The 24,386-nt window shown below is 45.5% G+C and overlaps 5 protein-coding genes across 18 annotated transcripts in view; 2 read left to right on the forward strand and 3 right to left on the reverse strand.

The window, feature by feature from the left end:
- Positions 1-3,409: 3,409 nt before the first annotated feature.
- On the reverse strand, positions 3,410-11,099 carry PCNP (PEST proteolytic signal containing nuclear protein). 2 transcript variants are annotated; one of them, XM_080376038.1, is made up of 5 exons: positions 10,988-11,099; positions 7,321-7,541; positions 5,259-5,333; positions 4,711-4,766; positions 3,410-3,795 (listed from the first exon to the last, which is right to left on the reverse strand). In XM_080376038.1, exons 1-5 carry the CDS (start codon positions 11,061-11,063, stop codon positions 3,666-3,668), a joined length of 558 nt encoding a protein of 185 aa, XP_080232164.1. In that variant the 5' UTR covers positions 11,064-11,099; the 3' UTR covers positions 3,410-3,665. The 2 variants fall into 2 exon arrangements, with proteins under 2 accessions (XP_080232164.1, XP_080232165.1); XM_080376039.1 differs by lacking the exon at positions 10,988-11,099 and adding an exon at positions 7,565-10,858 and having other exon boundaries at positions 7,321-7,489.
- A 1,337-nt stretch (positions 11,100-12,436) lies between these two features.
- TRMT10C (tRNA methyltransferase 10C, mitochondrial RNase P subunit) lies at positions 12,437-16,154 on the reverse strand. 3 transcript variants are annotated; one of them, XM_080376037.1, is made up of 3 exons: positions 16,032-16,154; positions 15,420-15,598; positions 12,437-14,004 (listed from the first exon to the last, which is right to left on the reverse strand). In XM_080376037.1, the coding sequence occupies exon 3, from the start codon at positions 13,976-13,978 to the stop codon at positions 12,731-12,733; it is 1,248 nt and encodes a 415-aa protein (XP_080232163.1). In that variant the 5' UTR covers positions 13,979-14,004; positions 15,420-15,598; positions 16,032-16,154; the 3' UTR covers positions 12,437-12,730. The 3 variants fall into 3 exon arrangements, with proteins under 3 accessions (XP_080232163.1, XP_080232161.1, XP_080232162.1); XM_080376035.1 differs by having other exon boundaries at positions 15,923-16,054; XM_080376036.1 differs by lacking the exon at positions 16,032-16,154 and adding an exon at positions 15,706-16,023.
- On the forward strand, positions 16,072-17,892 carry TXNL4B (thioredoxin like 4B). Of its 2 annotated transcripts, none has more exons than XM_080376042.1 (4): positions 16,072-16,143; positions 16,379-16,559; positions 16,922-17,073; positions 17,523-17,892. In XM_080376042.1, exons 2-4 carry the CDS (start codon positions 16,428-16,430, stop codon positions 17,686-17,688), a joined length of 450 nt encoding a protein of 149 aa, XP_080232168.1. In that variant the 5' UTR covers positions 16,072-16,143; positions 16,379-16,427; the 3' UTR covers positions 17,689-17,892. The 2 variants fall into 2 exon arrangements, with proteins under 2 accessions (XP_080232168.1, XP_080232167.1); XM_080376041.1 differs by having other exon boundaries at positions 16,104-16,238.
- Positions 17,870-23,859, reverse strand: LOC308059799 (putative protein ARB2BP; the record flags this gene model as incomplete). The annotated part of the gene is given in 5 exon segments (XM_080377678.1): positions 17,870-19,740; positions 19,743-20,139; positions 20,143-20,259; positions 23,059-23,147; positions 23,394-23,859. Coding segments are annotated over 5 exon segments (1,575 nt in total). The 3' UTR covers positions 17,870-19,234.
- The window catches only part of SENP7 (SUMO specific peptidase 7), a 44,913-nt gene continuing 43,782 nt past the window's right edge, over positions 23,256-24,386 (forward strand). For 7 of the 10 annotated variants that reach the window (XM_080374634.1, XM_080374638.1, XM_080374639.1 and 4 more), the window contains exon 1: positions 23,342-23,528. The gene's annotated coding sequence lies outside the window, so the exon portion shown is untranslated. Of the gene's footprint in view, positions 23,529-24,386 lie in introns of all 10 variants that reach the window. The other 3 variants (XM_080374640.1, XM_080374637.1, XM_080374636.1) reach the window with 3 other exon arrangements.

Below are 24,386 nucleotides of genomic sequence, written 5' to 3' on the forward strand. Positions count from 1 at the left end.
TTTGTTCCGGGTGTTCCTCCGCTTGGCTTGGGCTTTCGTGCCAGGCCGCCCCCCGAAGCGGGCGGCGCACAGCGCTGCTGGCCCGGCCCCTGCAGTGGGGTGAGTATGGGCAGGGGCTGGGGCCTGGCCATCCCGCATCGCGCCCTGGCCGAGGCTGCCCCCGTGCTGGGGGGACAGGTCCGGCCCAGCACACGCCTCTCCCAGCACTGTCGGGGCAGCTTCCGGGCGAGGCTGGTGCTGCGGGGAGGCCGCCAGCCCTGCGCCCGTTCCCGGGGGAAGGCCGGGAGCTGCCCAGCGTGCGCGCTTCCGTGAGCCCCCGCGGGTAGCCAAGCCCGGCGGGACACTCACAGCCGCACCGGAAGCGGTTTCGGAGGGCGGGGCGCGGAAGAGGCGCGTGGCTGGCGGCCGCAGCTGCGAAAGCAAAGCGATGTGTGGGTGAGCTTCCCCCTTTGCCTCCCCTGGAGCCAGAGCCCTGTCGCTCCTGGCTGTTAAAGGCAGAGCCGTGAATTTCCACGGCATCGCAACCACACGTACGCTTCATGCACTGCTGCCGGTGCCACGTTGGGGCGCAATGGCTGGATTTGTCGGGGTCGGTTGAACACCAGCCGGGCCATTACAAGGTGGGAGAAAGTCCGTGTGATGGCGGCCACGGCCGTCGGGCACCGGGCAGAGCGGCTGGCTCCCGCATCCTCCCGCCACGAGCCACCGGCTGCCCCGCACAGCGCAGCCCCGCACAGCGCAGCCCCGCGCTGCTTGGGGAAGATGAGGCGGGTAAGGGGCCGCAGCCAGGTGCTGCCACGAGGAGGTGACGGCGCTGTTCCCGGGGTGGGTGTCGGTGGGTTTGTTACTGGCATCTGAAGACAGTCCGCAGCAATGAGCTTGGATCCATTCACAACCCGGCAGGCTCAGCAGCTGCAGGGCAGCACAAGGAGCACCGGGCAACTACTTACGCTTTCACCTGGTGCCTTCGGTGTGTTGCAAGTTGCTCAGGCGCGAAGCAAAGCTTTACTGCTGCGGAGGCACAAGCCTGCCGAGATCGGCGTGCAGGCGTTACAGGCAGGGTTTCAGCCACTGGCAGGTACTCGTACCTTGCTGCACCAAGCAGCAGGTCTCGGCACACCTCCTGGAGGCAATCCAGACAGCTAAACTGCGTAGGTTACCGTCAATAGTAGGATTCTTGCTTACCCTTAGAACAAAACCTGTAACGCACCCACACACCCCATCCTTGTGCGAAGACCAAGACCATGACTATCGTAATGAGAACCCAGAGCTCCAAGCGAAGTTCCACCTGACATTCACCCTGATGGTACTTTTGAGATCAGCTCCTTTCTGAAGCACCAAACACTGGCAGACGCCCGCAGAGCCGAGGCCATCCGGATGGATTCTCTCCAAGCAGCACTGAGGGGGCAGCATCTCTGCTCACCTTCAGCTGAGATCTAGGAACCGCTGCAGACTCTCAGGAGGCCTAGGATTATTTATTGGCCATGAGAGCAAGTCGGATAAACACTTCTGCTCCCTCACGGGCACAGAAGGTGAGTTCCCAGCGCATCTGCTGCTCTGCCAAGCAATTTCCTAAAGGATTTTAAACTACCAGGAAACTGTTGATATGAATGTCTACTTCAGCCAAAGATGTGGAAGACAGTGGTGTTAGATTATTTAAAAGAGAACAGATCTCAAAGCCATCCTCCTTCTCAAAGTGCCATTTTGCTTTTTCACTAATACAAGTGACTGAGACAGGATCAAGTAACTATTAAGGAGCAAGATAAAATAGTTATTCGCTGTGAATTACCACTATCTTAAAGGGATTTATTTCAACAAACATAACCACATGTGATGAAAATAAGTGAAAAGTAAACGCTTCATTTTGTCTTGCCTAGTTCCAGTAATGCCCAAACCAGTTCTCAAAGCCCTGAAAGTCAGTTTTGAAAGTGTGTTTTGTTTGTTTTTAAATAAACCAAAGATTTCTGCTATGGAAAAAAAATAATGTATACATTTTTATGTTACGTTTATAACAAGGCTTTTAAAGAAAATAGTTACAGGTATTCAACTGCATCAGACTTCAAAAGAAAAAAGATTACACATACAATACAAAAATACAAAAAAATAGTTTTTAGAACTTACAAACGCAAAAGTCTAAGTGGTCAGAGCTTTCCTAAAATAATAATAAAAAAAAAAAACTTCAAGATGCACCTTCCTTTCTGCACTCACAGGGTCAACATTAGTATGAAGAAAGGTTTTTAGAGGCAGGATGAAAGCAATTAATATACTGAATTCTACAACCAGTTCGAGGCTGAAATTAATTCAGTGGTCGACACTATCAGGTATTTGAGTTTAAAAAGAAACTTATGCTTGTTTGTTCAGGAGGGTTGTGTGAGTATGTCCATGCTCAGGTGGTCGTGGTAACTTTCTGTTTAACCAGTCCTGCTAGTAACATGTTCTAAAAATATATAATCTAAATTAGACTGAAATTTAGGAACAGTCACTACCAGGTTTGAAATCCCACAGCACTGTTCTGCAGTACGAGAGGCAGGAAACCAAACTGCCCAGACTAAAGTCATTGTTGAAAATTACTGCAAAAGGCAGACAGGTAGGAAACGGTTGAGTTTTATTCCTGAAGTTGACATGTGTCAGAAGCATCAGGGTTGCAAACACAGCATTCTTTAACCCGATAGTGTCCACCGAGGTCACAGGCATAAAGGCATTTTGTTTTACATGGCAAGACAGGGAAAGTGCATCTTAGATTTCTCATACTTAAGCAGTGAGTTACCAATTTTTGGTGTGGCTTTTATTCCTTCTAGGCATAGTAAAGAAAAATATTTCAACCAAATGTGAAGCTTAATGTACATTAGCTTGTCTTTTTGGTGGTGGCTTTTGTGTACCACAAGGAAATGCTAACAAGCACTACTCAAGGCTAATGATTTAAGAGGAGCACACTGAAAGTACTGATTTACCGTTATAGTGAATATTCTTTACAGACTGTATCTAATATACAGACAAGGCCCATTTCCTTAGGATGAAACAGGCCACAGAAGGTTTCACATCCTACATGAAGTTTTAAACAAAATTAGAGCTAAGTTAACAGAGCCACTCAGAGCAACATGATTCCTAGTTTGCAGAGACTTAACAAAAGGTGACTGCAGGGATAAAGAAAAAAATAATATCCAGGTTCTTATTATTTCCTGCATAAGTTTATATTCAAATTAATAGTCCAGTAACGCTTCTAGCACAAGACAATGCTCGCTCTCTTTAGCAGTATTCCTAGGAGTCAACTGTTTCTCCTGTTATGAAGAGGGAGCCAGAAGTGAGAATGCAAGAGCATTCAATGTTAACCTGATTAAAGAGACAGTAACCTTTTTTCATCCACCTTAATCAATCCCTGACCAAAATAAAATAAAGTATCTTAAAAAGGTACCACTCCAATTTCTTTATTATCTGTAACCTTTTGAAACTAATCACATGGAACTACAAAATTAGCAAATGCCTTGAAATCTGTATACAAAACATAAATTACCTCTAATTTCAAACTAATTTATTAGTGTACCACTCAAAATCTTAAAAAAAGTGGCTCCAAAGATAGTCTTATACCATTCTTAAAAAAAGGAAACTGTTCCTTTAATGTTACACCCTCCCCTCCCCCCGAACACCCAACTCTCAATCCACATCGTTTAGTTATTTTCTTGGTCATGGACATTTCCAAGATGAGATTTTATATTTCGTTCCCATAGCTTCTGGTTGTCGGAAAAACCATGCTTTCCTTTATTGAAGGAATTTGGTCCTGCTGAGGTTGGTGTATCCCTGTGAAAAGTAAAACAAGCTCAGTCGAGAAAGTCAGTTCAAATACAGTAGCGTGGGCAACACGACACCGAAAACACCGATTTCCAGTCCAACCTGCCACCAGAAACTACCGCACATTTCCTTCTGCGACACCCATAGCCCTCACTCAGCGACTGCCATCTGGCCACGGAGCTGACCCCAGCGTGGGGCACCAAGACAGAGCAATGAGATGGGGCGGCAGAGCAGGTGGGAGCAGCAGCGACTGGTGCCAGCTGGGAAGAATGTGCTGCAAGGACTACAGAACTGAGGATCCAAATTTGCTGCTGGAGAAAAATACCCCACTGAACAGTAGTGAGCCTGCAGGGGACTGACTTCAAATGCACTCCATCATGGTAAACACCTTTAAAAGAGATAGGCTCAAGATTCATGCCTCACTTAAGTGAAGCCTCCTCTGAAAACATCCCTATTTATTTTAGGACTGGCCCTATATTGTCTCAAATTTGTGGCAAGTATAAGAACAATATCTATTTGTTTTAAAAGTAAGCAAGAGATTCTTTGTGTCTGTGAAAGAGACCTTCCCCCTGCACACGAGTTTAAAAATCTGACCAGGCTACCTTACTTCAGCACAATTTAAAAAATGGAGAACTAGAAAGAGAATTCTCACCTATTACTTTTCCAATTTAATACAGAATTAATTTCTTCCTCAGAAAGGAGGCAAGTAAGATTCAAAGGGCAAACGTAAATGTACTATTTTTAACTTACATACAGCTGAAACATTTGAAACTAACTGTATTTAAGTTTTCTTGTTTCTGGAGAAAACCTTTTTGAAGCTATTCTATTTTCCTGTATTTCTAAACCATCTGCAAGATCTGACCCGTGCTGAGGAGAGATTCTCACACACTTGCCCTTCTCTAAACAAGTTAAAAGCTGACCTACCTTCCAATATTCTTCATGCGCATTTTGGCTTCCGGAGGCATTTCTTCTGGTTCACTCTACAGAGAGAAAGGAGGTTAAGAGTGCAGCTGGGCGCTACCTTCTGAACTTTTCACATGCCTGACAAGATAAAGTACGGACTACAGCCCTACAGGAAAGCAAAGCGACCTCAGACACAACAGAGGTTCCTCAAGGTTACAGAAAGACCGTACACCTCTGTGTAAGAGGGGGCAGTAACACAACAATAGATTATTGGGCAAACTAAAAGCAGCACAACTTTTCTTTGCCTCCCCTTTATCAAGCTTGGAGAAAGCAACCATTAATTCCAATTACGTTGTGCATCTCATGTTCAGGGAAAAATTATCAGCTCTTTAATGATTTCTGGAACCCACACAAAGTTGTACATCCTCGAACAGGAACACAAGAGATGTGTCTAGGTTGAAAATCCCTGACACTTATGTAAAGAACCTTAAATGACCCACTCTCGTTGCCTAACCCAAACCTACACCAACGGTACTTTAAGTTGCATCGATCACTGGCTTACTACTCACATCTTCATCTTCATTGAAAGCTGCTGCTACGGAAAGGGTTTTTGGAGCAAGGGTTGGAACAGGCTCTTTAGGCTTCTGAAAAAGACCAAACGTACACGTAAAGTAAGTCTACTAACTTGAAAAAGCTACCCCTGGTATTTTAAATATTTTGGTGAAATGAAGTCAAACATCTTCACTGAAACGGGCAATGAAGGAGAAAAGTGGTTTTGTTTGATTCCAGATAAAGGTCTCTCTCTAATGAAAAAAGGAAAATGGCTGCTCATTTGTACAAGAGACACTTTGAAAAGCAAGTCGAGCCCTCTCATATTGCAGCTCCCCACCAGCGAGCCTTCACTCTCCAGCACACTGCAAGGGTACGCAGCCACTGGTGCATGACATGCACAATTAAATCAGAACCTGAATAAGTTGTGGTACTCAAAATTTTACCATGTCCCTGTCTTCCATTATTCTTTTGGAGTATTCTTATCCATCAGTGCCAAAAAGATGAACATGTTTATTTTATTGTCTTTTGCCAATGTAACAGCTTCCTGGCATACAACAATTCAGTACTTTTAAATTAGCATCAGTGTGCATCACATAGTCCAATTAATATAAGGCTCCTTTAAAAAGTATTATTTTGACTTCAAGTAACTACCTTCCTCTACTTAAAATCCAGCTCACAACTATTACATGTAATACAGCAGAGATACCAAAAGTAACTTTGAGACCACGGAGAAAGCATCAAGTCATCAGTAACAGCGTGCTCCTACAGTACTGCCAGTTCCCTAAACCAAGCACACACAGTGCTTCCTCCATTTTCACTGTATTGGTGATTAGTCCATATACACTTATAGTTTTGAAGCTGATGCTACAGCAGAGTCCTTATGTGACTGTCTGCAGCTGTTCCTCGCCAATAGCGTATAACATATCAATATTGCACCATTTTTTAAAGCATCAGCTCCACAGGAACAGGTAACATACTAAGGGTGTAAAAATTACTAAAAAGAAACAGGGTAAGCTTCAGCAGTGCCCTGCCTGGTGCACTGTCCATCACCCACTAAACTCAGTGAGCCAGAAATCCCGAGCCACATTTCCTGCCATGGGAACTATCTTTCTACATGAGAAATCAGAGCTTGCTGGTGGCTCAGAGCAGGCAGCTTGGACAATTTTTCCAAAGTCTGAGCTGACCTGATTGCATTGATACCCTAGAACGCTGCCAGCCCACAGCTCCCTCCCATCCCAAAATAACAGAGCACTCTTTTTCATCTTTTGCAGATCTGTAAAATGCCAGCATTGCAGGTGCAAGCCTTTCATGACTACAGTTTGAATTTAATCCAGACAAGGATTTATGTCTCCATCACAGTTGTATGTGGGAAGTGTAAATGAACTGTATTAAATAGAGAGGCATCATCTGGCTTGTCCTTGCCCAAGCCAGTAGAGAACTACTCTGGTAGTAAAGAGAAGCATCAGATTCACATCTGAACAAGCACAAGGATACCTTGTACCAGACAATAAAGGGGATCAGAATTCTCAGAAACTTAAGTAATGAAGCCTCATCTCCTGCACCGTAGTATAGATGAATCATACCGACCTTGCAAAGAACAGGCAAAGTCAGGAAAAATAAACTGTAGTTCCCCATGCTAAAATAAGCTCTTTGCAGTGGAGGACGACATCTTAAGCCGTCTAGGACAGTACCTGCTTTTTTGCAGCTTCAAGCATCCTATGCAATGAAGCTCCCGGCACTCGTTTCAAAGTAGCCTGAACAGTTTAAAACAAGTCTGCTCATTTCCCTCAGGAAATTATTCCACTTATCAAATCTCATTACAAAATTATTCTGTCTGTTTAAAGATCTACAGTTTATTTCAATCAAGTCTTAGCTTCCTGAGACAACTGACCTGGTATTAACCAACCTGAAGCACGCATGCACGACATGCACAACTAGCTGCCCCCAAGATGCTTTCTTAAACTTTACCCAAGTTACCCTCGTGTAATTCAAGGCTTTCCTTCTGCAAGGAAGCCTCCCCAAAGTACCTCCCCCTTTCGCCTCATTTTCCCTAAAACCAAAAGCCCTCAGACAACTTACATTTGCTCCTAGTTTGATGGATATTGCAGATGTCTTCTTTGCTGTCTGACTGCCTATGGAAAATCCAAACTTGGACATTTTGGCAGGAGCAGGCTTTGTGGTGAAGTCTTCAGCTTCTTCATTAGCTGCCCGTTTCTCTGCGCTGCGACTCGAACTTTCTCCTCCATTACTGGAAGAAACAGTCTTAGTTTTCACAGGTTTTTCTGCCTCTTCTTCAGGTCCTGGTGAAGTCGAAACAACTTACCAAGATGAGCTACTTTTACTGAGCAGATTGATGGGAGCAGCAACCTCAAAAAGCATTATACTTTGGGCGCAATAGGTAAAGTGTTTTTAGTGACAGCAGTTTCCACCAACGTACATTTAGTGGACAGCAAAACACAAAGAGGAGAAGAAACTGCAAGCACTCCACTACTTGTAAAGAACTTCTTGTGTATGAGCCAGGATAACAATCTTGAAGCACCATCTCTTTATTTAGTATGGAAGTCAAAGTTCATGTGGTAAATTAAATGTAGATGACTATATCTTTTTAGTGTTTAAGTTGCCATAGATAAGCTTTCATAATTGGAATCCCAATTCCAAATCTAGAATAGATAATCTAAATTAAAATTAATTCTCCTAAATTTCTACAAAAACATGTCCATGCCAGTCTCTAGGCTTGTCTGGCACAATTCTAAAATCATGGAAGTGACTACAGTGAGGCCGGCTGTCTCAATCATGTTTCAAGTCACTGCTTGTCCGCATCTCATCTGTAATAAATCTGCCAAGCTCTGCTTGAGGAAGAAATCAGCACTAGAAAAACATATATATAGATTTCAACTTTTTTGGTTTTGTATAAAGTCATGGAAAACACAGCAGCCAAACAATAATCCACACAGAAAAAACCACTCAAATCACATTTTCATTCCTATACACTTAGCTTCTTCAGCTACACCAAAAGACAAAGGTGTCCTTGGAAAACTCCTACCAAACACAGTAAATGCTTCAGCAAAAATACATTTCTCCACTGCTGCAATAAGCAAATCACTGCAGTAGCAGAAGGGAAGGAAAAAAAAAACCAACCAACCACCAACCAAACACCCATACACTGGGAAATGGACAGGGAAGTGCTCGTACTATCAGTCTAAGGAAAACTGGAGCTAGCATCAGTTCCTCACTGTGTCCTGTGGAGAACAGGACCCTCCATGCACAGCAAATTCAGACCATCAGGGAAGTAAGCTCTTTGCACTGCTCTCTAACAGCAAAAAGCTAGAAAGAAAGATAGAGCAATGGGGGAGAACCTAGTTTGAACTGGAGGTCAACAAGATTGTAGCTCTGAGAAAAAAAAAAGAAGCAAACAACATCAGGAGAAAGAAAAACTAGGGACACCATCTATATATATTTTTCTGCTATTTCCAAAATCCTAAGCAGCAGAATGTACCCCTTCTACTCCACTCTTCCAGCTATCAAGATAATAAGCGATTGGAACAAAAATGGGTTTATTATTCACCTTCGGAAACACGGCAGATCGCAAGAAAAAACTTTAATACTTTATAATCAATTTCTCTCTATTAAAAAAATGGCAGTGATCTGTACCACTAGAAATTTGACCAGAAAACACAGATATAAAATTGACAAAGGAGGAAGGAGACACAAGCAAAATTTAGATGAGTGACCCTGGGTACTGGTTGCTGTCTTAGCACAGTTTCCCAAACAGCAGTCTGCAAGGCTATGATAAGCTCTTTACAGCTAGTCCACGAAATCACATTAAACAGAATATTCAACTACCAGTCCAGCCTAGGTATACTAGAGACTGTAAGGTGATTCAAGGGCAGGTAGATGATTCATTGGCCTTAGAAGCGTTGGAACCATGGACCTACAAGTCTTCATTTTCCTAACATACAAAATCCACTGCAGCCCAAACTTCAGGGCACACAGGACCAGCCCAGGTTGCTGAGCGAATGCTAGCCTGAAGCTAATTACACTACAGCTTACTTCTTCCGACTGCAAATTCTAGAACATTGCTAAGCACAAGATGAAGCCTAACATAAACCACCCATATCTGTTCTCTCACCAAAACATTAAATAGCTTCTCTCTCAAAATTAACTCCTATCACCAGTGCATTCTCAATGTTGCTTCTATTAGGCTCCACTTAAGATGAACTGTTAACTACTGAAAGAAACACTTGAACTTGCAGAAGGAGCTACAAAGGGTGTAGGACAATTGAGGTAGGCAGGGAGGGAGCCGTTGCACTGTTTTATTTCTGCAGGAAACAGAAATGCAGACATGTATTACCCATTAAACAGGTCTCTCCCATGCCAATGCATATGTATTTTTATTATTTCCTAAAGATGCCAAGGGGGTCACATTTCACCTACAGAAAGCACCAGTACTATTTCGAAAACTAGTCTGACCAGTGCTCTTTTCATGGATCACAGTAATAAAAAGCCGCCCTACTTCACAGGTGAGTTTCTTTCATGAGTATCAAAAACTATGTAAGTAGAGAACTTCCATAGCCTAGGCGGTTTAAGCGATAAGACTGACAGCGCTAGCTACAGAGTGTTTCAGGACCTCTTGCCCCTGGGAGTGTGAACATTGGCGGTGGAGGTGGGTACAAACCAGTCACAACTAAGTTAACCTTAAGGTAAATCCCATTGATCTTGGCAAAAGCTAAAGACTGAAGTGTTTTCAAAAAACCATCAGGGAGTAACTATCCTTCCTTAGGGCCAATGTTCCGTAACTCATTAAGGTCATGTTTCAGCACACCAAACAGCACACAAGGCAGTACAGATAACTGACATACTGGTGCTGTCCAGCTACTGTATTACTAATAAAAAAATACCCCAAAACCCAGCCAACCAAAAAAACCCCAAACAACCCAATCCCAACAGAAAACCAAGAGTCAAGAAACTACCTAAACCTCAAGTATTACTGGTAGTATTTTAGTGCTTATCAGAAATGACATTCAGTGATGAGGCTATCCTAACTGGTTTACAAGTCTGATTTAATCTTTCCAACTGATGGAAGAAATGCCCTCTGCCTACAAATATACTTAAGCAAAAAAAAAAAAAAATCAAAACAGGAAAGGGAAGATTTATCTTCGCAAAGACACAGTCTTCTGAATTTTAAGTCAGGGGAAGAAAGAAGAAACATATGATTAAAAATTTCAGGACAATCAATAGTAAGTAGTAGAGAAGCAGACAGGAATGTCCGGTCATAATATAAATTACTATAAATCCAACCAGAAAACGTGCAGATTGCTGCCAAGCAACCCCGCAGGATGCTTAACACGGCACGCAGGGCACATCCACCCGAGCCCGGTGCGCGGTCCCAAGCCCGGTGCGGGGACCCGGGAGCTGAGGGCAGCAGCGGCCAGGCTGCCCGCCCGCGCGGCACAGGCGCCCCGCGGGGATACTGACGGGGAGAGAAAACGTGGTAGCGGGCACGGAGGAGCCGCCAGCCGCTTTAAGGAACCCCGTAGGGCCGAGGCTAGCCCTGCCCGTGAGGGCGGCGGTACGGGGCTCGGCCTCCCTCCAGCCAGCCCCCAGGCCCGGGCCGCCCCTCACCCCGCAGGGCCGGGCCCCGCCCTGCCCGGCCGCGGGCGGCCTCCCACCCCACCCCACCCCGAGGGGCCGGGCCGGGCCCCCTGCCCACCCCGCAACTACGCGGCGAGAGGCGCTACATGTTCACCTCCTCCGGGCTGCGGCCTCTTCGCCTTCTCCCCCTCGGCTCTGCCGTCCGCCATTTTCCTCCGCCTCCCGCGCATGCGCGCCTCCCCGCCGCGCCTCTTCCGCCCCTCGGCCCACCCCGACCACAGAGAAAGCGCGGGCGGAGGACAGAGGGGCCGGGCCAGCCCCCTCTCTTCTGCGGCGCAGCGGAAATGACGCACCGGAAGCTTTGCCGCAGGGAGCGCCTCGAGTGACACCGCCCCGGCGCACATCTGGCGGGCGGGTTCCGCGCGTTGCGGGCAGCAGGCCAGGCCCTCCCGGCCCAAGTGACGGTCACCCGCCGCCCCGCGCCGCCCCCAGCTTCAACGTGCAACGGTGGCACGCGCGGCGGCGCCGGGCTAGCGGCGGGGCCCGGCCCGGTCAGAGGCCTTCTCCAGCCTATGGGGCCGCGCGGTCGCGTTCCTCCTCCCCAGAGCACAAACAGAAGCCCGCAAGGGGTTTCCCCGGCCGAGGGAAAAAGGAGGCTGCCCGCGCCGGCCCCGCAAGGTGGCCCGCAGCGCTGCCGCAGGGCGAAGCTGTGCGCAAGGCCAGAGGCCCCTCTCTAGCCGGGGCTCCCCGAGTGCGGGGAAGGGGTCGCTGAGGCAGCGCATTCTCGGCCTCCCCACCCCTCTCCCATACGGCGTGTAGGAAGAGGCGAGAAGGGAGCAGATCGCCACCAACCCCTGGAATAGTTGAAGTCAACTCTTACAAATTATGCTCCCCACGCCTTGTTTTTGAATTTTCAGGTCAAAACCTACTTAAATACAATGTCAGAGTGTATCAGGGTGGCCAACTAGACTAAATCAAAAGATTTAAGCACTCCTAAAGAAAGCCCTTCCCATCCTACAAGTGGCAGAAAACTGCTGACAACATGCCCGTTGTGGCTCTGCTGCCCAAACGCTGACTCACTGCAGACAATCAATACATTCTCAGCTCTGAGAAATGCTAAAAGGCAGTCTGCTCCTGTAGGTATTTACTAACAGGACCGTTTATCATCTCAAAAGTTCCAGCACTTTGGGAAATCCACATGACATGGACTGAAAACACAGCCACTCAAGGATAAGCGCCTTACACAAAAGTACGTAAGGCTGGGGGTTCTTTTGGCAGGGTCGAGAAATTTGGCTTAGTCCTTCCAAATAGAGACTTGATTCGTGCCAGGCAGAACACCCAGGAACAAACTATGCAACTCATGCTAGATCTCAACCAATGTGTTATTAGTTCAGCTATCAAGAGTCAGTTTATCTATGCACCAAAAGAGGGTTCAGGAAGCAACAGGGAAAGGTCTCACCTGGCCTTAGCTAACCTTCCAGGGTATGGCTGCGGATGGCCGCCACCCACTGCAAACCCAGAGCACTGAGGCATCCTCTGCAGAACAGCCTTTCCATTCACAGTCACCCTTGTGCCAGCATGGTTCAACGGAACAGACTGGTACACACTTTGGACGGAGTTATTTTTTAGAACAGATTATCTCATTTCTCTTTTTTTTTCTTTACATTTCAGTAACGAGTGAATAAATTTAAACAGCTGGAATACTAAGGTAATTTAAAAAAAAAAAAAAACCACAACCTCCCTAGCAACAGTTCTTTCAAACTTAACCAACAAAGGCATATTTAAAGAGCTGAATGCTGTTACAGAAGTCACGAGAAACTGCAGCATTTGAGGGCACAGCGTGCCCATTAAAAACCATTCTCTTCCCTACTCTTTCCATCTACTTTCCATTAACTTTCTACTTTGGCATTAGCTTCTTAGAGTAGTTCTTGGCAAATTCCTTTTGTACTTCTTCCTGTCTCTTTCCAAGTTTAAGTGTGTTTATCAGGTTTAAGGTTTTTTTCAGTTCATGTACAGGCTTGCTTACAAAGCCACAATACTTCCTTTTGGGAACAAATTCCAGAGCCTTCTTCCAGTCTCCAGTATCTTTCAAGGTTAGTAAAATATGCATCATTTGATCCAGTGTGAGATTTTTGGCACCAGTATTCCAAAGCAAGTACTTATCCAATGGAAGTGCTGCAGTCTCCAGCCCCAGTCGCTTTGCCCGTGCTAAAGAGAGTCCTGGTTTTATGCTCTTGTCAACCATTGACCCGACAATATAGATTTTATCATGATCAAATGTTTTCATTACTTTGGGAGAATCAGCAGTCAGATAGATCAGCTTATCCTTTGGAAAGACTTCTGTGTAGCACTGGTCTGTCACAGTGATAAGCAACTTGCCCCATGCCTCTCTGTAATGCTTGACAAATTCCTTCTGATAGAGGCTGTTATCTTTGAAGTTACAGAAGTGGATGTGGAATGGATCCACAGATCTTCGATTGCAGCTTTCACTTAATACTATCTGTCTCACTGCATTTGTGACTTCGCGTACGGACATATCTTTTTCGTAAGACATGTCAAATATTAGAGGTTGGCCAAAGATCATAGACTGAGCAACCCTCCAATTGTATATTCTGTCCATAGAGCTGGCCCAGAAACACATGAACGAATTCCTTTTGGTCTCTGCAGTTCCTGAAGCTTGCTCTTGTGCTTCCAGCCTCCTTTCCCTTTTCTCATCCATCTTTCTTTTGTCATTTTTCTTGTAAAGCTCTTTCATATGCAAAAACTTTAAATACTTCTTTTTTGCTGACTTGGAAGGACATTCCATAAAGGTTTTTAGCTGTTCTTCACTGATATTTTCTGGAACTAATCTCCCAGCTAGTCTCCACATCTCCAAAATCTCACGTGCAGCAGCCAAGCTGGAAAGTTCCTTATGGTCCGAGACCATCTCGCTGACTTCCTGTTGCAACCCCGACTTCATTACCTTCTTCCACGCATCTAAATCTAGTTTTTCTGAGGGATTGCATGAATTGTCCTGCTTCAGGTAAAGCGATAAACTCAGAGTTCTACTGAGTGGAAACAAATCCTTTTTCGTCCCATGTTGTGCAGCAAACAGAAGGACAGAACTTCTTACAATTTTTTTCAGAACCATATTAACAGACTGCATACTTAGATGTGTGCTTGTTCACTTACCTGCAAAACACCAATAAAACAAGAAAAAAATTGTCAGAAATCATAAAGAAACCATACACAGATTTTCATCCTTCCTAACACTGACAGACAGTAACTTGCTTCTTGCAGAAAAATAATTCCTACTTCCACTATTACTTTTCTACTGTTTTCTAAATAAAAACAGTGTATGTGGCACTGATGTGAACAGACACGGTTAGCTCCGCTGCTTAAACAGCTATACCTACTGCAATTCAAAATGTGGTTGAACAACCTTTAAGTATTGTCTGAGATCTATTTAAATTATCTGTATCACACAAAAAATAAGAACCTTCACAACTAAAGTAAGCGAAATGCTGCATGGAGACCAAAGATGTTTTTATACATGTCTAGGAGTGCCTACCTGATTGACATACCCTGTGAAAATGGACAAGATGCTTCATCTTGTAACATTTTCTGGAAAAACTCTTTATCACAGAAGATCACACTTTTGCTTTTACCATTACATTTTGGAAAAACTATTTGCAAACTTTAGTACTAAAAGTTGTTGCTCTTCTATGTGTTTCCATGTTGCAGGTCACCGGAAATACTGAAACTACCAACACTCCGGTTTTACTAAGCCAGCGCTACTGCCACTGAAGGCACTCTCAGGTTTTGGGAGCCCCTTGTTCCTGGCTCCCTCAGCAGGGCAGGCATTCATTCACATGGCTGCCCTAGGAGCCAGATCAGAGACCTGATCTTAGGGACAGATAACCAGCTAATCAGGAAGTGGAGAAAGGAAAAAAAGCTATTTATCTCCACACCCAAATAAGCTTCCATGCCTGATTTACCAGACACCCTCTAGAAAGAAGAGATGGAAGAACAAACAACTAGCACAGGAAAAGATCTTTATTCTTCTTGCTAAATCACCTGCAAAGCTGATGTTGGCAAACATTGTTTGCGAAAACCTGATTTAGCCAAAACATAAGAATTACCTCCAAATTTCGAAAGCAAAATTAATCATCTCCCCAATAACTTACCACCTGAAAACTGATACACAGAAGAACAAGTGAAATCTAATTCTGTTATTTTAAAAATTATATACACACACACACACACCTGTCCAGGTGAAGAGCCATGGAAAGAGAAGCATACTATTAGAAAACATATAAACTAGCATACGTTTTAAAATACTGTCACTGGTCAAACTGGAGACTGGCCTTTCATCTTCTACTGTTATTAAGATAAAATGATTGAGGTTTTTTGATTGAATAACTGAAAATTAAGATAAAATGAATGCAACCAACCCAACCGCCTAATAGTGTGAAGAGAAAACTGTGAAGTGTTACAATAGAGGTGTTCATAATTTTATATTTTAAGTCATAAACATACTGGCAAAACTAATAACCAAAAAAGTACATCGTCCAGTTTGAAGAAACCAAGCTCCTCAATTAACTTACGTTAGTCCAAGTGGGCGCCAATTAAGTCAATAGTTGAAAGGCAGATTCACGTAGTCTGAATACTCCTTGGCAGCTTTGATAGAAGCCAGGTTATTTTTCCGTGCGTCCAACACGCATGCTGCCGTGTCGCTGCTGCAAGAATTACCGTAGACCTCTTTGAAGAGCCTGGATTTATGGGACTGAAAACATTTTTCTGATTGATTTCTTTTTTTTTTTTAAGCACGACCTCCCCGTAAGAGCCGGCTGGCACAGAACGGCCTTCGCGGCTGTTGCAGCGAGGCCACGCCTGGCTTTGCCCAGCAAGGCCTGGTGGCCCGCGGCCCGCGCTGTCCCGCACGCCCACAGCCCACAGCCCACAGCCCGCGCCGGAAGGGGGGGCCCGCGCCGGAGGAGGCCCCGCGGCCCAGGCGGGCAGCCGGGAAGGCGCCCCAGACCCGGGGCCGGCGTCGCCGCGACCGCCCTGCGGCGGGAACGCTAGGCGGGAGAGGCCCCCGCGCCCGCACCTGCCCGCGCTCCGGCCCGCCGGCCGACAGGGGAGGGAGGGCAGCGGAGGGGAGGGGGCGGGCGGAAGCCCCCGGGCGGCAGCACCGACCCCGCGCGTGCCCGGCTCACCTCAGCGCGGCGGCCTGCGCAGGCGCGGGGCGGGCCCGGCGCTCTCCTCCCCGGCCGCCCCCCGGTCCCGCGGCCGCACGCCAAGGTTCCGGCCCGCTGCGCCGCCCTGCCGGTGCGGTGACCCCACGCGGCGGGGGCTGCGGGCCCGGAGGACGCTGGGCCGTGCCGTGCCGCGCCGGGGGGGCTGGGGCTCCGGCTTAGGCTCAGGCAGGCGCTGCAGCCCGGGGGCTGGCAGGCCCGGGGGCGACCGCTGATTCCTCTCTGGCCCTCTCCGGTTTCCAGTAGCACGGAGAAGTTTCTCTTATTTTTGACGAATTGTACATTTGCTGTATTTGTTTGTGCCGCAGGTGTGTGCCCCCAGCCCGGGCAGGGCTGAGTGGAGGGCGCGCCGCCGGGATGAGCTTCCTGCTGCCCAAACTGACCTGCAAGCGGGAAGTGGATCAGGCAATAAAAAGTGTGGCCGAGAAGGTTTTGGTTCTCCGGTTTGGAAGAGATAACGATGCTGTTTGTCTGCAGCTCGATGATATTGTAAGATTAAATTTTTTCATTTTTATCGCCTTTTCCTCCTTTTTGTGTAATGAACTCTACCAGTATACCTGCTGTGTACAAGAGAATGTCCAGTGTTGCTTTTGGCTAATATGGTGTCTCATGAAAATATTGGTGACAATTACATGTAAAAAGAAATAATACTATATTCATGAAACAGTTTGAAAAATTGGCAAATGTTTATGTTATTGTAGTGGGTGTGCAAAGTTCTTGAAGTAGATAAGACAACGATATTCTAGTCCTGCTTAAACTGATAAGACATAAGAGAAATGGGCTTTATAAAGCTTGCTACCCTTTTTCCTCTTGTGTCTCGATGGATTTGTGAGCCACCTTTCTCTTTTCAGCTTGCCAAGACAGCTCACGACCTGAGTAAAATGGCAGTCATTTACCTGGTGGATGCGAACAAAGTTCCAGTGTACACCCAGTATTTTGACATTAGTTATATTCCTTCTACTGTATTCTTCTTCAATGGACAACACATGAAGGTTGATTATGGGTATGTCATCCTAACTGGCATTATTTTTTCTGTCCTCAAGCATCACCAGCTCGCTCTGTGTTACTGTGTCTGGGGAATGTAACATTTGAAAACTAGTATGTTGCTGCTAGTGTCTGCATTGAGAACTGTGGGAAGCCAGAAGAATGTGAAATTAAGATGCATTTTGAAATACGCTCTGATGCAATAAGGAGATGTCAGCTGTGAAACAGGCCTGACTCTGCAAAAAATAGTGTGGTTAAGGTCTTAGATGGGATACTGCATGGTTTTGGACTTTGGAGATCACAGTGTATTCCTGACTTGCTTATGCCATTAGCAGTGCAGTTCCTTCCTTCAGAATGACCAGATCAGAACCCCTAATGTTTCTCTAAGCATCTTTCCTTGTCTTTAGGGGGTTTTGCTTTGAACACTTCAACATTACAATTCTACCTTTATCTTATGATTATGTTTAGGTCTCCAGATCATACCAAATTTGTAGGAAGCTTCAAAACAAAGCAAGACTTCATAGATCTGATTGAAGTGATTTACCGTGGAGCAATGCGTGGAAAGCTCATTGTGAGAAGCCCTATTGATCCCAATAACGTTCCGAAATATGACCTTCTCTACCAAGGAATTTAATGGGTTGACTTGAGATAAAGAATTACAGAAACGGCCCATGTTCTAGATCTGTTTTTTCTTCAAGGATTTTTAGCCGATTCTGACACCATGGGACAATTCGAGCATTTATGTTGAGGGATCATATTGGTCACCTTCTGAAGACAGACATGCTGTCACCTCATACTTCTCTCATAAATAAAGCTACATGTTCATGCATAGAATTCATGCAAGTGACTATTCTTTGAGTTGCATGCTGACCAGCACCTACAAAACAGCAGGTTGTATGCCTCCTCAATGACCTCCAGTGCAACTTCAGGAGAACTAAGGCACTGTATAGTCTATTCGGTGTCTACCTGGTACCATTTTCATTCAGATGTAATAATAGTAAACCTGCATTTATTTGAAAAGATATGCTTGCCCTCAAAAGCATTCAACTGACTGTGCCTTTCCAATGGAATTTTATACTTCCACCCATTACTGGATAACAGGGCTGAAGCATTTTTGAACAGTATGAGAGATGGCTGAAGTCTGAAATGGATATAAACACAACAGAGAAGTTGACACACTTTTCTCTGGTGCCCTGTATTACTGTTCAACAATTGTTCTGTCTGAGACAGGAACTAAAGGTACAGGACAATGTCTTGTCATCCTTCAAAACCCATTTGCAGCCACTAAGCAGTTTTAATTCCCACAGGAATAAAGTGAAAATTTAGAAAAATAGTTTTGTTTACATTTGCTTTAAAGGTGATTTGACCTTCTGCTTGTATATATTGCAAAACTTGAGTACAGACATGTTAAAACTGTCTCTATTTCCCACCTCTGTCTAAAATTAAACAACTGAGAGAAAACAGTGATGTCATTTTTTTGCTTCAGTTTGGTAGTTGCAGGTTGCTAGAGTATTGTATTTCTATAGCAGCTCATAGCCAGTACTCTCACTGGCTGCTGGCTTCAAAACAGAAATTACTTTAGCTCGCTGTATCATGGGGCATATTGTCTCTGACTGGAGGGAAGGTAGTGGTATGTAGTTCCCTGAAGTATTGTTCAACTCAACAGTAAATGTTTCAAGGAGGAAGGTGGATATTACAGCTCTTGAAAGTTTTTATACACTTTATGGTATATAGTGAGGCGGAAATAGATCCTTTACATGCTCTTTGTATTCTGGATTTGTCCTTTTAATGAAAGCTATGCACTTAAGTTAGTGCTTTCCTGATAGTTTAGTCTGAGCCATAACTTTAGTTATTGAGCCATAACTGCAGAATGTTTATTTTGAAAAAATGATAACAGACGAGAGCCGGTATACCTTAACATCTTTATTTTGCACAACTTTTAAATTTCACAGAGAGCCAAAGGGTTGTGGCTTAAAGCTTTCCACAATGCACTTCTAATATTTAACTTGCATTCCTGTGTTTCTCAAAAGCAATCTAGCTTCAGACTTAGAACTCCTAAGTTGCTCCACAGTGAGATGAAGGTCCTTAGATGACTGAATGGTGCAGAGGCAGTTATGAAAGGAAAAGGCCACTATTAAGAAAAAAAATAATCAGTATACCTTTAATTATTGCCTCTCTCCTTACTTGTGCTGCTTCCGGTTGCAACAGGTGAACCTAAGGGCTGTTGTGGTCTTGGCTTTCAGCTTGCTCTTCAGGTACTTAAAGATGGCATGTAAGCAGCAGGAGGGTGCTAAACCATACTTGTTTGTTCCAGCAGACACAACAGGACAACTCACTTTGATGAGAGAACCTACAGGTTTGTCTAGAGGCTTACTGTTTGACACCCATTCACAGCAGTGTTTCCGTATCCACTCTTCTATTTGTGGATCCCTCCTACTCTGGTGCTGTATGTGGTGCACGGAGTCGATGAACACCACAGAGCACACTTTATTCATTACCTCCTGTTTTCTCTGCACCAGCAGATCAACAAACACCAAGCCACCATAGCCATGGGCAATGAAGGCCACATTCTTGGCTGCGCTCTTTGAAATGAGATGATCCCATACATACATGGTATGCTCCTCAGGGCTGCTGCTGCCCCTCTTGGGGATCCACCAGAGGGACTGTGTAGAAGTCAGTGCTTCAACCTCTCTTCCTTTTCAGTCTTCAAATCAGCAAAGTTGTCATTGGGATTCAGTAATATCACTTCCCTGTGGTTCTGAAGGGCCATTTTGATGAATGGTATTTGTGTTCCATGCCCCAGGCCCTCACTGACAATTATCCTTTGCCCCCACTGTCCAGCACGGAAAACTCCACGGTCTTGAAGGAGGACTATTAGGCTAGAGGAACTTGTTAGTGCATTCTTGCTCATGAAGAAGAAACTTCTTTGTTCATCCTCTGTAGCATCAGTAGGAATGCAAACTTTCTGCAGCATGCAGACTCTTTCCAGAAGCTCATAAACATATTGGGTAATCAAATGTCCCAAAACTTGATAGCGTTTATGATTCTGCTCATGCGCACTCTTGCAATAATTGAAAACAAAGGACTAATTTGTATCCAGATGCCTCAGTTCCCCTTTTACATTGAAGTCGTACTTCAGTTCCTCTTGATACTCTGAGCCCTCTGTTAGTTTCCTCAAACTTAGTTCGTGCTGTATTTGTAACCACTACAAATTAATAAGACCATGTTAATGTAGTAATAGACCTCCACAGAACATGACATAAAGAAAACCTTTTCTATCAGAATTCAGATTTAAAAGTGGTTACAAATAAAATAAATATACTTATTGATACAGACCATCTTGTGGTGGTCTGTAGTAAACCAGCTGCTTGTACAGCCTTTCACAGATCTTGGTTGGTAAATTCCAAGAGCAGTACATTAATACCAATCTCTCCAGTTACTCGTTCATCCTTGCAAGCACTGGCCACAGGGAAAGTGTGGAATGGATGACGGAATAAGCTAGCCACTGCAATCCAGGAACAGGAGAAAAGAAAGTCTATGCAGCAGGCTTTCATCAGATTAGATTGAGGTCTCTAGTTTCAGCTAAGATAATTTTTCAAATCAACTATTTTGACTTGTATGAATAATCAGCTCATGTAAGAATTATACCAGGAAGTGGTTTCCGTGCAAATGGAAAATTAAACTTATCATAATCTTCTGTTTTCCTAATAAATCTTCGGTCTACTACTGACTGTCACTGGCTGTAGTATAGTAAACATGGGGTAACCTCTACTGTGGTCAGGATCCTACTTTTACAGGATTTTTGTCCTAACAGCAAAGATTTACAAGCATTACATTCCCACAATTACAGTATTTTTAAAACTAATCAATCGTCTTAATCTTTTTGGCAGCAATTTTTTTGACAAATGGTTTATACAAAGTTAAATTTGGCAAAAAAACATTAGTACAAGCTACTATATACCTTTAAATTTTTCATGCTGAACTAACAGAGGCATTTAGAACACAGTAAATCCCATTCTGACTATGGTAAAACTCACTGTACCGTCTGAAAAGCTAATTACTAGGACAGAAAGCAATCTGAAAATTTTCATGTAAGTGACTTGAGCTGGAGCCCAACTCCTTCATGGAATGCAAGCTTCCTTGAATAAGCTGCTTAGCATATTGAAAATTGTTGCTTACCCTTCCAAATTAAAAAAAAAAATAAATCTGTCCAAATAATTTGAACAGAGCAACACCATATACATTTTCCTTTTGAGCAATCTCCATTGGGTCAGAGATGTCATCTTTCTTGTCTTCTGATCAATACAGAGCAGGTTAGAAAATGGTACCTTCTCTTTTTTTAATCTCATGTAATAAGTACACATATAAAAGGTAAAAATACCCCCAGATTCTATGATATATAAAGCCATTTACTGTCTTACCAGTTTCTTGGCATGGAAACAGCACAAAGAAGTTGCAAGGGCACACGTTCATCTATGATTTTTTTTCATTTTGCAGGAAGACATGACAGACACAGAGGAGATGGGAGGACACTGTTTGCTACACTACTGAAATATGGGCAATTCACTCAAAACAGATCATATTTAGTAGGGAGGAAGCTACCCACATTCACGCTGTAATCCCCATGCAATGAAATGGGAGGACAATGGACACAGTTTAAGGAAAGACGTGTGTGGAAAAAGATGAAGCTCAGAGAAAGCATTCCATAGCAATTAGGAATAGATAAATGCAGTTTCCCCACAGAGTGGCATGCTGTCCAGTGCTTCTCTCAGTCCCTTTCTCTCCTCACCCCTAAAAGGTTGGAGACTATAGTTTCCCAACATAGTATGAACAGAATGCTATTAGCTCTATAGTAAGAGCTATTTTGCTCTTCAGCTACTAGCAACAAAACAAAACAAGGCTATGTGATTCCAAATTAAACCCTGTGTATGTAATATTGAACATTTACTTAAATATCTACTTTACAGATCGTTGTGAAACATTTCTGAAGATTTCAGGAGGCAGAATAAAAAACCCACAAAACAGTTCTACGCCAGGCATAGGTATGACTTCCTAAAATTCCCTTCAAGGTGCAAACTGCAAAGTTCTAAAGCAGTTTATAGTAGGTTATCACTTAAGTAGCACCTTAGAATCATATACTTACTAGTCTAGAGGACTGGTTTTATTGTAGCAATGCCATTTACAGATTTAAAAAGCAGCAGTTACATAGATATAACTCCTTTTTGGCAAATCTGCATTCTCACTCAGTGTTAGCTGCTGCTTCTACTTCGTTGTCTATATAAATGCAGCATTCAGTTGTCTATTCTGGTAGTTTTTACGATTGCTATTTTGACTGCAAAAATTACTGTTGGGGGAAAAAAATCCCTCTTTCCCTTCCTCCCACTTTTCTGTTTGGATCATGAAATGTTTCAGCTGTAAATTCAGCTATCATTTGTTACAGCAGTTAGCATGTGCTAAACTATTACAGTATAAGTATTAGTCTTTATGAAATTTTCCATTTTAAAACACTATTCTATTTACATCCAACATTACCATATGCTCTCCGTAAAATCTGTCATAGTCAGAAATCTTTTTCGCTCAAAGACTGTAGACAATTCCTCTGCATGAAAAAAACAACAAACAACAGAACAACCACCCAACAAACGCCATTGTAATTCAGGTTTCCTTACTGTTACAGACTTTATTGTGGGGCTTATCTTTAAAATCTATCAGCTGCTAACAGTTAGGGCCATCTAAAGGGTTTCAGATGTTCCAAGTTACAAATCAACACCTCCTGGTTGTAATTAACACCTGAACCCGGGGCCAGGCTGTGGCCGAGGTAAGGGCTGAAGCCTGAGGGAGAAGTGATTAGCGAGGCACAATGCCACTCCACATCGGCTGGGTTGAGTGCTGCTCCTTTACAAATCCCGAGGTTTTCTCGAGGCCTCCCACAAATCGTAGCATGCCTCCCTCACGTATGCTAGCCTGTTGCTGCCTTTATGTTTTATTGCGTTCACACGTCTACCGGTGCGGGGGGTGGGTGCGGCGGCCCGCCTATGGCGCTGCAACGCTCCGCGTCACGGGCACTCTCCCCCCTCAGGGCTCCGCGTCGGGCTGGACGCAGGAAAGTGAAAAGCCGGAGAGGCTGTGAGGGAGCGGGCGTGAGGGGCAGGTGGGCGGGGGACAGCGCCTGCGGGACGGCGCCTCAGCGGGGCGGGAGGGGGCGGCAGAGGGCGGGCGCGCGCGGCGGCGCTTGCAGCAGTTGCGGGGCGGGGCGGGGCGGGGCCCGGAAGCGCCGGCAGAAGCTGCGCAGGCGGCTGCGGGGCCTGGGTAAACAACAGCGGGGCGGCGAACGCCTACCGTGCGGGTCGTCCGCACCGCCCGGCCGCCGGCGAGGGAGGCCCGAGGAAGCAAAGCCGGCCGGTGGGGCCGCCCTGCGCCGTTGGTGTGTCCGCTGGTCGCGGCTGGGCCGCCCGCGCCGGGCGAGCGGAGCCGGTAGGCGGGGGTGGGGAGGCGGCGAGGCTCCCCCTTCGTGAGGGGGCGTGGGGCCTCCCGGGCTGGGCAGCGGTGGGCTCCTGCGGCCCCCGCTTCCCTCAGAGCGGCCCGGCGGCCGCCCTTTGCCAGCGTTGGCCCTTGGCAGCGGCCGGTGCCGGCGGCACGCTGGCTTGCCCTGTGCCTGCTGTGGGGGTGCCGCGCCCCCGGGGCGCTGGGCCTGCGGGCCCGGAAGCCGCTGAGCTGGGTGCAAGTGCCTCCTGGTCTCCTTGAGCGACTGCGGCCGAGCTGCAAGGTCCGAGGGGCTTATGCTGCAGCCATACAGGGTATTCATAAAGAGAGTCAAGCCCTGGGGATGCTGGAAGCTCTGAAGTGGTGTCCTTTCGCGGATGGAGGAGTTTATCTGTTAACAAGAATCGTTGAATTCTTTTTGTTAGCAGCGTTACAGATGCTTTCTGTGATACCTTTTCGCTTTAAAATCAAAGCCCGAATTGCTTGTTGTTGGTTGTGTGCTTGCCGGGGGGTGGAGTTAAGAGTAAATGCCTCAGGAAGCTTAAATTCTGGTGAAAATTTTGTTACTAGTCCTGACCATGCTGACGGCCCTGAGCCTTGCCCCAGGCACGCGTCTCTGGTGTTGGGGCTGCTAGTGACTGCTTACCTAGGCCTGTAGCAACAGGACAAGGGTGCTGGTTTCAAACATAAAGAGGGTAGGCTTAGGTTGGGCGTAAGGAGGAAATGTTTTATGATGAGGGCAGCATGGTGCTGGCAGAGGCTGCCCAGAGCAGCTGTGGGTGCCCCATCCCTGGCAGGGCTCAAGGCCAGGCTGGATGGGGCTGGGAGCAGCCTGGTGTGGTGGAAGGT

This window comes from Falco punctatus (genome assembly GCF_963210335.1).
Source record: "Falco punctatus genome assembly, chromosome: 2".
In the NCBI taxonomy this organism is placed as follows: domain Eukaryota; kingdom Metazoa; phylum Chordata; class Aves; order Falconiformes; family Falconidae; genus Falco; species Falco punctatus.

Excerpts from the sequence above, each read along its gene's own strand:
- PCNP (XM_080376038.1), bottom strand. The coding sequence starts at position 11,063 with ATGCGCGGGAGGCGGAGGAAAATGGCGGACGGCAGAGCCGAGGGGGAG. Across the intron at positions 7,542-10,987 it reads GAGGCCGCAGCCCGGAGGAG|GACCTGAAGAAGAGGCAGAA; the intron begins GTGAACATGTAG and ends CGACTTCACCAG. Across the intron at positions 5,334-7,320 it reads CCATCAAACTAGGAGCAAAT|AAGCCTAAAGAGCCTGTTCC; the intron begins GTAAGTTGTCTG and ends GGTCTTTTTCAG.
- TRMT10C (XM_080376037.1), bottom strand. The coding sequence starts at position 13,978 with ATGCAGTCTGTTAATATGGTTCTGAAAAAAATTGTAAGAAGTTCTGTC.
- TXNL4B (XM_080376042.1), top strand. The coding sequence starts at position 16,428 with ATGAGCTTCCTGCTGCCCAAACTGACCTGCAAGCGGGAAGTGGATCAG. Across the intron at positions 16,560-16,921 it reads GTCTGCAGCTCGATGATATT|CTTGCCAAGACAGCTCACGA; the intron begins GTAAGATTAAAT and ends TTCTCTTTTCAG. Across the intron at positions 17,074-17,522 it reads CACATGAAGGTTGATTATGG|GTCTCCAGATCATACCAAAT; the intron begins GTATGTCATCCT and ends GATTATGTTTAG.